Source organism: Glandiceps talaboti, chromosome 7 (genome assembly GCF_964340395.1).
Source record: "Glandiceps talaboti chromosome 7, keGlaTala1.1, whole genome shotgun sequence".
In the NCBI taxonomy this organism is placed as follows: domain Eukaryota; kingdom Metazoa; phylum Hemichordata; class Enteropneusta; family Spengelidae; genus Glandiceps; species Glandiceps talaboti.
The window spans coordinates 9,308,358-9,319,902 of record NC_135555.1 but is presented as its reverse complement, the minus strand read 5'-3'; the positions used below and the strand labels follow the sequence as shown (position 1 = coordinate 9,319,902).

Genomic DNA, 11,545 nt, shown 5'->3' with positions numbered 1-11,545 from the left:
GGTAAGAATACCATTGGGCACGAGACAACCGTTAATAAAACCAGTGTACATAAACATGTATTCCACCACTGGTGCTTGGGTGCGCTGTTGCTTGCACATAGTCATGCGACTTGCGGCCTTTTATGATACCTCAATATAAACGTCACAGAGAAGTCAATAACACCTAAGGATTGCATTACGGACACACTCGTCTCGGTTCATGACCTTCCTATCTACGCCGGTGTAAACAAAAGAACATCGGTATTCCTCACTCCGACATGGTCATGTTCGCAAAGTCTAGACGCTGCATGACCAAATATTACCTACACAGCTTACAGCGCTAACAAAATATTACAAAATTTGGATAACAAGAATGGAATTACAAGATTTTAGTTCGAGAAAATGCATTTCAAAACTCAAAATAGAAATAGTATACTTTTGAGAGGTAGACGTGAATTACAATAAGAGAAAAGGGGAGGTTCCGGTTTCGTCTGTCACGACAATTAAGTAGTCTGGCGAAAAAACTTACCATCGATCTGACCACCAGTTGCAATTATATTATCGTCCCCAGGCATGATCATTTACTGTTTCCTACAAAACAATTCTTCATAAACGAGTGCTACTTGAATTCGGCCGAGAAGTACACTGAAATTGTGCAACTTTCTCACGAGTCAGGTGACGGTCACGTCAAACCTGTACGTCGCCATATTGGGTGTATAGTGCATTGTGGGTATCAGTTATTTCTTGAAGTGTTCAAAGTTAGTGCTTTAGGTAAACCTGCGTCAGTTCGTAACATAGTGAGAATATTGCGTTTTCTTTCACTGGACAACACTTTATTGAATAAAATGAAGTTTGAATGAAAATGTAAACTGTTTTGGTACGTTAACGCCCTCAACGGTAGTCTACTGAAAGATGAGGTAAAGAAGAAACACAACAAACGATACGAAACACATCTGCAAGGAAAGCGTCAGCAGTGCACCATGGACGACGATTCCGATGAAGAGTTAGCCCCATACGGAACTCCACTCAAGCCCATTGAAGAAGGTAGCAAACGTACTTTCAATGTAGTTTCTCACGTATACAATGATTCAGGTATCAGGTATCACATGATGACTTACGACTAACGTACGTGCAGACGACAAGTGAAGTGTTGTCTGTCAATCATGTCTGCAAACACTTGCTACAGAACTGTTTCAGATCTGTAGAGGTCGACGATGACATCGGCATACTTATCCGATAACAAATGGTCGTAATTCTCTCTAGATCTAAGCATGGACCAAATGTTAAAGACATCAAGAGCTAGTGATATCTGCTACAAATTAGTATTACGTTGAATTTCAAGTATATATATTCACCCATGTTCTGAGCGTAGACTGGAGTCTTTCTCCAGCATCTGTGATCTATGGTCTACACGAAAGTAGGGTCAATGGTCTATTAGAGTGACTTTTTGCAAACCAATAATGACACCCATGCATATTAGATTCTCGGAGCTCAGACCACCAAACAAAAATATAGCCTCTTGGAGCTCAGACCACCAAACAAAAACATAGCCTCTCAGAGCTCAGACAAACAAAAACAGCCTCTCAGAGCTCAGACCACCAAACAAAAACAGGGATAAAGATAAACAGCCCCATTCGCACCTAATATTATCTGTTGTTTGGCAGTGTGAAGTCAGTTGTTTCGTGTAGGATAGTTGTTTCCAGGACTATGAGCAGGGGAAAGTCATTCCCCCCTAGAGACTACGTTATGGGCTAAGCTGATAGCCATGTATTTGATATTCTATGCTTTACACACATGCAATCATAGCATAATTGCAGTGATAACTTTGTGGAATATAAAATTGGATGTCCCTATTTAGTGGTCTGAGGTGAGAGCAAGAGAAAAGTTACTACATTACCCATTTCCAGGGTCTCCCCAGCCTCAAGTGAGTGCTGGTCAGTCATTAAACACCATATAAAAAGTCAGTATCCTTAATTGCGATACACTAACAATTCCATAATGTATGTAAACAATTTGACTAACTAGAAGTTATGGCTCCATTTTCCAAGTGACAGCAGTGACAACCACTGTGCATAGGACTCTGCATTAGTATAAATTTTTGGTGAACTCAAGAAGGTTGCAAAAGATAGTCACATTTTTTTTCTGCACCAAATATCATTTATGCTAAAAAAAAAATTGTTGCTTCTGATGATAGTATATGTTTCTGTTATATGGTATTTTCATTCAGATGCCCCCAGAAAGAAGCCAATCAACATTGAAGATCAAACAGTTCATGACAAGCAAGGTCGAAGAAGATTTCATGGAGCTTTCACTGGAGGCTTTTCAGCTGGATACTATAACACTGCTGGCAGCAAAGAAGGTAACATACAACGTTGTCAACAATAATGATATGTAGACTTCTCAGACCATGTACAGATAAGTTGTACTCTCCCCTCCACTGTCTATGGTTGTACCTTGTGTCTAGGGAAATATTTATGTTGATTATAGCAAATGAAATAGACAAAGAAATATGCGTACAACATGATAGTTTTATGAATAAATCAGATGGTGTGTCAAGTGCATGACATTAAATTTTATTTGTATGATAAACTTTGGGAGGAATTAACATACTGGTTTGATATTGACTCTCAACCAACCACCTTTGACATCAACACATACTCAATGCATTACATGGACGATCTGATTTTAGAGGATGTTTAAAACAGCATAGGATCAGAATTTGCCTATATACCTTCTATATATTAGGAATTAGCTTGCAAGTATTCAACTACTTCAGAAGTTTAAAAGTACTCGATTTCCAAATTGATACCCAACTATGTACAATTCACTGTCAAAGTCCCATACATTACATGCTGTAAATTAAAGTACCGGTATGGTAACAAGAACATTTTACATTCTTCAAGCCCCAGTCAGATATCGATATAGTGTGATATAGCAGTATCATGTTTTACATTTGGTCACGAGTTAACAAATTGTAAGCGATTTCATACTTTTATATCTTTTTGCAACACTGAATATTGCATCTTTCTTTCTTGACAGGATGGACACCTTCTACATTTGTTTCCTCAAGACAATCCAGAACAGGTCAATCTCAGCAGAGACCTGAAGAGTTTATGGATGATGAGGTTAGAAGACTATTTTATGAATACCGGGGGAAGGGCATTTTCATATTCTTTTCATATACATGTAAATATATTTTGTTTTACTGAGACACCATAGGGGTAGTAGAATCTTCAGTATCTCAGCAAACTTGGTAAACATCAATATTCTTCCTTCACATCTACTTTAAATTTACACATAATTGTAGAACTTACTAGAAGTACCACATCTTTGAAAAGTATATTTTCTCTACATTTTCTTGAGACAGAACTAAATCTTGTTATTTTTACATTCTGATTAGGATCTTGGAGAATTTGGAATTGCGCCAAAGAAAATAACAACAACTGATGAATTTCTTGCAAGTGATAATCGTCAAAAGAGAGCAGCGCCCTCCAGTGGTGTCATACCAGGAACTGATCCATTAGCAGAGTTGATCCTACCACCTAGGTTAGTATAATTTTGGATTTACATAATTTATTGAATTTTACTGATGGTGTTGATCAAAGTATCAACTATCTTGAAATTTATACATACTATGAAATTTGCCTCAGATTAGGTTATTTCTTTGTAATACACATCCATGAATGCGACAAACTTATTTAATAAATCTATCTGAAAGATTAATTTCGTATGAAAATCTCTCTTTCTAATACACATCCATGAATGAGACAAACTTATTTAATAAATTTAATAAATCTATCTGAAAGATTAATTTCGTATGAAAATCTCTCTAATTGTGCCGTGTTGCCCTTGAAGGTTTGTCTATAATCTATGATGTTGAATTTCTTACCATCAAAACATACCAATAGAAACATTTTTTGTGTGTTGAATGTTTTTCAGGATCCCTATGGGTGTACGTCTTTTGCGTAAGATGGGATGGAAGGAAGGACAAGGGATTGGACCTAGGGTGAAAAGGAAAACAACAAAAGGTCAGTAATAGGGTTTTATTGACAATAAGTAAAAAACTCTCCATCAGCACTGCTTTATACTACCATGTAGGTGTAACCTTCAAGGATTGCAAGAAGTTTGTTGCTATCTATGGTTTAACATTCAGTCAAAAATAAGCATGGAACATCTCACACAAAACAACTGATACATAACTATTTTGTTTCAAAGAAGAGATATTTGTGTGATATCTAAGTGTCTCCAAATTGATCACCTATCTTCTTAAAGACAAATACAAGTAGAAAGAAATTAAACAATTCCTATTGTTATCTTCATATGCTCTGTTTGTAAACCTTTCTAAATAGGAACCAAGATATATGGTTGTGCTGCTAGACCTGTTTGTGAGGACAATTCATCAGATGATGATGTTTATGCCATAGGGCATTATTTTGCTCCTAAAGACGTGGAAAACTTCCTGTTTAAACCCAAGGATGATGTGCATGGTATTGGATATCAGGGAATTGATCCAAGAACTGCTATATTACAGGGAGGTAGAGATGAACAACCTTTCACCCTGTTTGACCCAGCTGGTAAAACCAGTAGAAAAGGCATCTCAGGAAGGGTAAGTAATATATCTAAATAATGGCTATCTGAATGTTAGACTGTGACATATTACATGTTGTTCAGCCCATATTAGTCTTGTCTGGATGCTGGCTGATAGGTGTGGCACAACACGTCGAATCTTACGGACTATCTGAATGTAAGATGTAATTATAGTCTAGAAAGTTAAAAACAAAATAAAAAAGTAGATAGATCAAAGTTATGGCAGTAAAATATTTGCCCCCCCAAAAAAGCACTTCTCAAACTTGACTATAAATATAAATATCACACTGTAAATTGACAATTGTACCCATCCTTCATTGTCCAATGTTTAAATATCAATCTTGTGGTTTAAAATATGAAGTGATTGTCAGGTATGTAGATAAGGGCCAGTATAGTAACTTACCAACAACTTGCTACGCCATAATTTTGGGGAATTTGGGTTTAAAATTTCAACCACTATATATCCATTGTTGGGCAAATTCCTAGTTTTCCCATGTACGTATGACCACCTACTGTTTTCACTTTACCTGCTACTTTTACAATTACCTACATCCCTGATTGTGACTGTTTTTGATGGCAAGCAATTGAATGTCTCAGCTGAAAAAGTAATATTTAAATCTCTCCACATAAAGGGTAGTCCAGTTGGCATTGAATATTTGTACCTGTCCGGAATCTTGAGATTTTTCATATATTCATGAGAAAAACATATGATATATTAGTTTGAGTTTTGTTTAACATTCCAGGCATTTGGTGTTGGTGCTTTTGAAGATGATGATGATGATATCTATGCACAAGATAATATGTCTAACTATGACATTGCATTGGGAGGGAAAGATCCAACTAAGAACTTTGGATGGACAGCACCAAAACAAAAGAAAGGTATAAAAACATGTGTTAGAAATAAAATAAAGCCTTGTCCACAGGAAAAGTGATTAGGATGTTGAACATTGCATCACAAAGAAACGCTGTTTGTTGTTGGTCCAAGGCTCAATCATCTCTGCTATTTTGTTCCTGAATGGCTAAAATCCTTGGGCAAATTTGAATCATGATTGTGCCCCCATCAACCCAGAATTAGGCATATTATAATTATTAAACCAGCAGTACGGTGCTTTGTTCTAGGGTCTGGTCAAGATGATACTAGATATCTTGGTACTGTGTTAGAAGGATTTCAACTCTCAGACAAACCAAAACCAGCAAATAAGGTAAAAACAGTCAATTTGCTCATTTTTAAGTACCCCAATAGGTATACTGGTAGTCTTGTTTAGGCTTTTGCTCTCTCTCTCTATCATTCACTCGGCATAACTGCACTAAATACTTGTGATTTATGAAATGATCCACAGAACCAGTTTTTTGTCAAAATTTCAAAGTCTGCATTATTAGAATTTCTGTAATTTTAGGATAGCAAATTTATTCATTCATTCATTCATTGAGTCAACCATTGATGTACCAATATTTACTTGTTCATTCACTCTCATTCCTGGCTTGCACTCTCTCACTCACTCACTCACTCACTCACTCGCTCACTCTCACTCTCACTGTCATTCACTGGCTAAATCACTTACTCACTCTCACTGGCTCACTCACCCTTTCATCAAGTGTCTCACTTGCTCACTCACTCACTCACTCGCTCAGTCACTCACTCACTCACTCACTCACTCAACCACCACCCCTGCTCACTCACACACACACACACACACACACACACCCATACTCACTCTCTCACTCACTCACTCACTCACTCTCTCACTCACTCTCTCACTCACTCACTCATCAGGTAAATCACTTTTTGTAGTAAAAAGTTGTCCTTGTATAGTAACAATAAAATAGAAAACTTCATTTTGTGAACAACATCAGTTTATTCAGTTGTAAAGCTATGTGTACATGGATAGAATGGTCTACATGAAATCCGACATAATCAAATTTATGAAAAACTTAGTTCAACTATATACTTTTACTTTGTCAAGCTAAAAATGATATTTTCTTGTATCTTCAAAGGTCTTTTCAGCTCCTCCCTTGCCACCAAACTTCAAACCTTTTCACAATTTTGATGTGACCCAACAACCTCCCAGTCAGAGTACAATATCAACAGGTCGATTTTCACTCAGTGCCGCCCAGAGAGGTTCCATTCTTGGAGAAGCCCAGTTGCCAGGTGGGACAATTCTGTACAAATAATTCAAGTATTTGACTGTAGTTTGTCAAACTTCTTACTGTTTGAATGTGCAAGTCGTGAAGTCTTTTACATATTATTCCACCAGTGAGGTCTTGTAAATGATCGTGATTAATTATTGGGGAATTACATTTAGCCAGGAATCTGATTATTATGAAAGTTGATCATTTCTGGGTTCAGTGTTGAATGTTCACCTCAAGTTAATAGATTGCAAGGATGGTGGCTAATTGTTTGCATAATGATTGACACACACACACACACACACACACACACACACACACACACACACACACACACACACACACACACACACACACACACATATCAATAAAATGATAATTTGTATGTCTTCAACATTGAAAACATTCTGTGATATGTTGATATTAATTTAACGCATGCACATCATAGACATTGGGATCCGCCATATCATGTCACATATATTATCCCAAGCTCATATCATGCATATTTGCTGAAAGTCTGTTATTTAAATTCAAATATACTTCTGTATATTATAGTATTATCAAGTATAATTTCTCTAAAGTCGTTATACTATTTTCTCATCTTTGATATGGATTGCACTTTTTGATTAAGTTGTTATAGCCTGGAACAATAGCCATGTCACAAGCCACTTATGGTCTTTCCTTAGTTTACAGGTGAGGCTGGCCATCAAGAAAATGTTATGTATTATGTAAGAGAAAGGAATCCAATGTTATCTCTGATAATTTTGCCATTGTAGGACCATCATCAGTGTTTGATATGATGTCCAAGGAAGACAAGGAGAAAATGAAGACAGCTCAAAATAGATTGACATCTAGTAAATTTAGTGACACACCAACATCCCAACCCACAGCAACAAGTACAGTCACCACCACCCCTGCATCAAATACACCTTTATTCTCTGGTAGTGTAGGTGACTTCAAACCATTTGCCAAAGACCCTGCAAAGCAGAAGAGATATGAAGAATATTTAGAAAGGAGAAAATCAGGTAGAAAAGGTAAGTTTAGTGTCTGTTGAAAATATTTCACTCACTTGATGATCTTGGCAGTGAGAGCAGGAAAGATGTACTTGGTCATCGAAATCAGTAGAATTGACTGACATTTGAAGACATCAACTATGTGGTGGTAGTTGCTATCATTTTGATTGTACATGAACAAGTTGACTTCCACAGTATATGTATATGTTAACAAAACCAATAATAGCATGATAAAGGTCTTGCTTTGCATCTTTCTTCCATAAAACTATATTCACACCTTTGGTCTATTAGCAAAAATCCTCCTTTCCAAACAAGCAACCTTTAGAAAGATCACCGATGCCTCAGACACCACTGCAAGCATGCATGGAATGTAAGAAAGTAAAACATTGAAAGTGATATGTATTTCCAGAATCTGATAGTATACCATCTGGCAGTATGACGGAATGGGAGAGGGAACATGAAAAGGAAGAGTTTGCACGTGCTGCTAGCCTGTATAAACCACTAAGTAGTATGATAGCAGCTAGATTTACTAGTGCCAAATACAGTGATGATACAGAGATGGTTACAGTACCAGAACAAGAAGGGGTAAGTTAAGAAACTGAGCTTTTCCCATATCTCTTTAGCATAGACTGTTATACCACACACAAGTTAAGTTGAACTTGTTCTCACAAAAAATATGGGATTTATACCCTGGTCGTTTGACATCACAACTATGGACATATGTGCCGAGCATTTGTGCCATTCACCAAATTTCAGTTACCAATCTTGTAATTATTTTCAAAAGAGGTATCAGAAGAGGGTGGCGGCTCCATGTAAGGAAAAATAAATGAGGGTTGAAATGACATGGTAGTACATGAAACAGTCAACAAGATATAGTTTTTAAAAAAAACATGACGTGAGTTGTGAAGCAGTCAAAAACATGGGGATAAATCAACTCCATGTGAAGTCCTAAAATATGTGGTCTAAAACAAAGTTAACAGAATGTTTTCACTGATTGAGAATACAACAAACTTTTGCCATGAAATCCTGTGAAGTACTGATTTTTTTTTCAAAGCCTTCATTTTCATTGCCTTCACTTTTGATCCAATAGCTACCTGTAAACAGCACTCCTAGTGGTCAAACTATGAAATCTTTTGTCTTTATGATAACCGAAATATGCCATATCACAGGAAAAGATCTACTCTTTCTCATCTCTAGGGAGATAAAAATGATCAGATGAAGGCAGCTCAAATGAAGATGTTTGGAAAGCTTACCAGAGACGTATTTGACTGGCATCCAGACAGATTACTATGTAAGAGATTTAATGTACCTGATCCATATCCAGGGTGAGTATCAAAATATTACAATCTAGTATATACTACCATTGAAACCAGACTTTCAGCTTACTATGATAGACACCATCTAAAGTATTGTTCAATGTGGCAGATAACAATATTAAATGATAGTAGTGACCAGTTTGTTGTACAGATGTAATCACCGTGTAATCACGATAGTGTATACACTGGGAGTCCCTAAATCTACACTATAAGATCATGTAAGTCATGAGAAATGCCACCCTGCTGTGAGTATGATTAAACCAAAATTCATTCAGTGAAGCTTATATCAACATGTAGCAACCATAGTTTTAGTTTGTGTCTATTCTTAGTTAGCTGAAAGCTCTGTTTCCACTTTTGTAAAAGGTCTAACCTAGTACCTTTTGAACTTTGTTGACATGGTGCCACTTCCAATCATGGAATACACAAGGTAAAAAAAAAGACTGGTTACTTGAAAAACACTGCAGGCCCGTTGACCAATCAGAATGTGAGAGTGTTTACCTTGCATCCCCTTGAACATTGTCTTTTCTGTCCTTGGATATCAATACATTCAATGGTCTGTTCAAGACAACAAGTGTCAAAGAGCATTGCTTCTTTAGATTGCATTGAATAGTCAAAGGAAATTGTTCCTTTAGTTCTATTCATGATCTAAGTTGAATGTCAATGGTTGGCATTGGTGTAATTTATGTGTGGTGTATGAATAGATAAAAACATTCCCATGGGACACTGTCAGTTAGATTGTCAGTATGAGTTACTGTTGATATGAGGCACCTTTGATTTGCATGTTTATCCATAATCAGTGTGGACTGATAGTCAACTATGCTGAAACAGTTTGCTTTGATGAAATAGATACCATAGTTCAGTGTATTGTGTGCATTTCTAGAAGTAGTACAAATGTAGGTAAGGACACCCTCATGAGGCAGTGTTGTAATCTGCTGAGTGAGACATACATATTGTGGTCTATACATTTATTTCACATGCAAACATAATTCTATATATTCAATATGCAGCAACAGTTATGGATACCATAGTTCATTGTGTGTATTTCTAGTAGGTAAGCAGTGAGCCCTCTCAGCCAATTTGGCATGCCACTGACACACGATTTCTAGTGACGCACCAATATTTGATGTTCCCCTATCTCTTACTATGTGGTGACTCACAAGAAATCCCAGTTTGACAAAATTTGGCTATCATGAGAGGGCACACTGTAGGTAAGGATGCTCTCATGGGGTGGTGTTTTATACACTGCTGATGTACGTAGTGCAGTCTATGCCTTTATTTTCAATTACTGATCTAAGTGGACTCTCAATGGTATACTGATAGTTGGTTGTGGTGAAATTGATACATGTTACATTGTATGGTATGTATTTCAAGCAGGTAAGGGTGCCCTCTAGAGGTGGTGTCCTACACTGCTGACATACCTACATGTAGTGTGGTCTATGCCTCTTTTCTATTACTGATGTAAGTGGACTCTCAATTGTATTCTGATAATTGACTGTGGTGAAATTGATACCATGTTTCTTTGTGTTGTGTGTATTTCCAGATAATAGTACATAAGAGAAGTGTAGCATGCAGAGAGTTGATTGCATCCTTTGCTGTATTCACAATGCAGTAGTATGTAGTGGTAATGAGTTGAAGTAGAGCATAAAAACACATATTGTCAGGTCAAGCTACATTTGAAAGTATTGGATCTTCACCTTAGGCTATGTTGTTACTGTATATGTATTTTGTCATCTCTACTAGTTTGCACTACAGTACCTCTACCATATTAATGTAGTGATGCACATGTTAAAAAAAAGTGCATGCACACACTTTCAATATCACTGTACCAATCTGTTTTGAAGATCACACAGACCTCGTCCCAGGGGACTTGTTTTTACCCTACTTTCCTTGTCTCTCCTAAAGTACATGTGACAGTGTACACAAATATTTCATCCTGATACAGTATTGGATATTTCTATAGTTTCAAGCATGACTGAGATCAGGTCGTGATCTCTTCAATTTTCACAGTTTCTGCACGTACAAATTCTGTCAAAGTTGAAACTGTAACGACAGTATGCGACAGCCTCAGTGTCATAAACACAGTCTAATCCTTTCAAGAGTAAACTTTTTACAGTATACTTTTCCATAAACATTAATAGAGATAATCTCCTATATTACCATGGCAACTGCTGTAAGCTATTACCAGAAAGATTTTGATACCCTCCAATGAGCACTAGAATAGCATTGCCTTTGTAGGCTTAATATCATCTGAAAGATGTCTTCAGGCCACATACTTTGCAAGCAAAGAATTCAACCCAAGGAACCACCATTGTTGGAGATTTGTGTAGAAGTGTCCATTTGTCACATTAACTTGTGATAGATAGATGATGACTCATATGTCATGGACCCACTACCCTAGCTTTGGGACTTGTCCAGGTTAAAGGTCACAAAGTCAGCTCTATCTTTGAAAAGTGCAAATGCCAGGGTAGACAACCAAGTAGTATTTAAGGTATTTTACAAGGATATGTAATCGTCACCATTTTT

At 36.9% G+C, this 11,545-nt stretch overlaps 1 protein-coding gene across 1 annotated transcript in view; it reads left to right on the top strand.

Annotated features, from left to right (window-relative positions):
• Window positions 1-902: 902 nt before the first annotated feature.
• Window positions 903-11,545, top strand: part of LOC144437364 (G patch domain-containing protein 1-like) — a 46,905-nt gene continuing 36,262 nt past the window's right edge. The window contains exons 1-12 of the mRNA XM_078126288.1: window positions 903-1,023; window positions 2,207-2,338; window positions 3,019-3,104; window positions 3,380-3,525; window positions 3,919-4,007; window positions 4,329-4,585; window positions 5,310-5,445; window positions 5,686-5,768; window positions 6,562-6,715; window positions 7,470-7,727; window positions 8,116-8,291; window positions 8,904-9,031. Of these exons, the coding sequence (XP_077982414.1) occupies window positions 960-1,023; window positions 2,207-2,338; window positions 3,019-3,104; window positions 3,380-3,525; window positions 3,919-4,007; window positions 4,329-4,585; window positions 5,310-5,445; window positions 5,686-5,768; window positions 6,562-6,715; window positions 7,470-7,727; window positions 8,116-8,291; window positions 8,904-9,031 (1,709 nt within the window). The 5' untranslated portion in view covers window positions 903-959. The remainder of the gene's footprint in view (window positions 1,024-2,206; window positions 2,339-3,018; window positions 3,105-3,379; window positions 3,526-3,918; window positions 4,008-4,328; window positions 4,586-5,309; window positions 5,446-5,685; window positions 5,769-6,561; window positions 6,716-7,469; window positions 7,728-8,115; window positions 8,292-8,903; window positions 9,032-11,545) is intronic.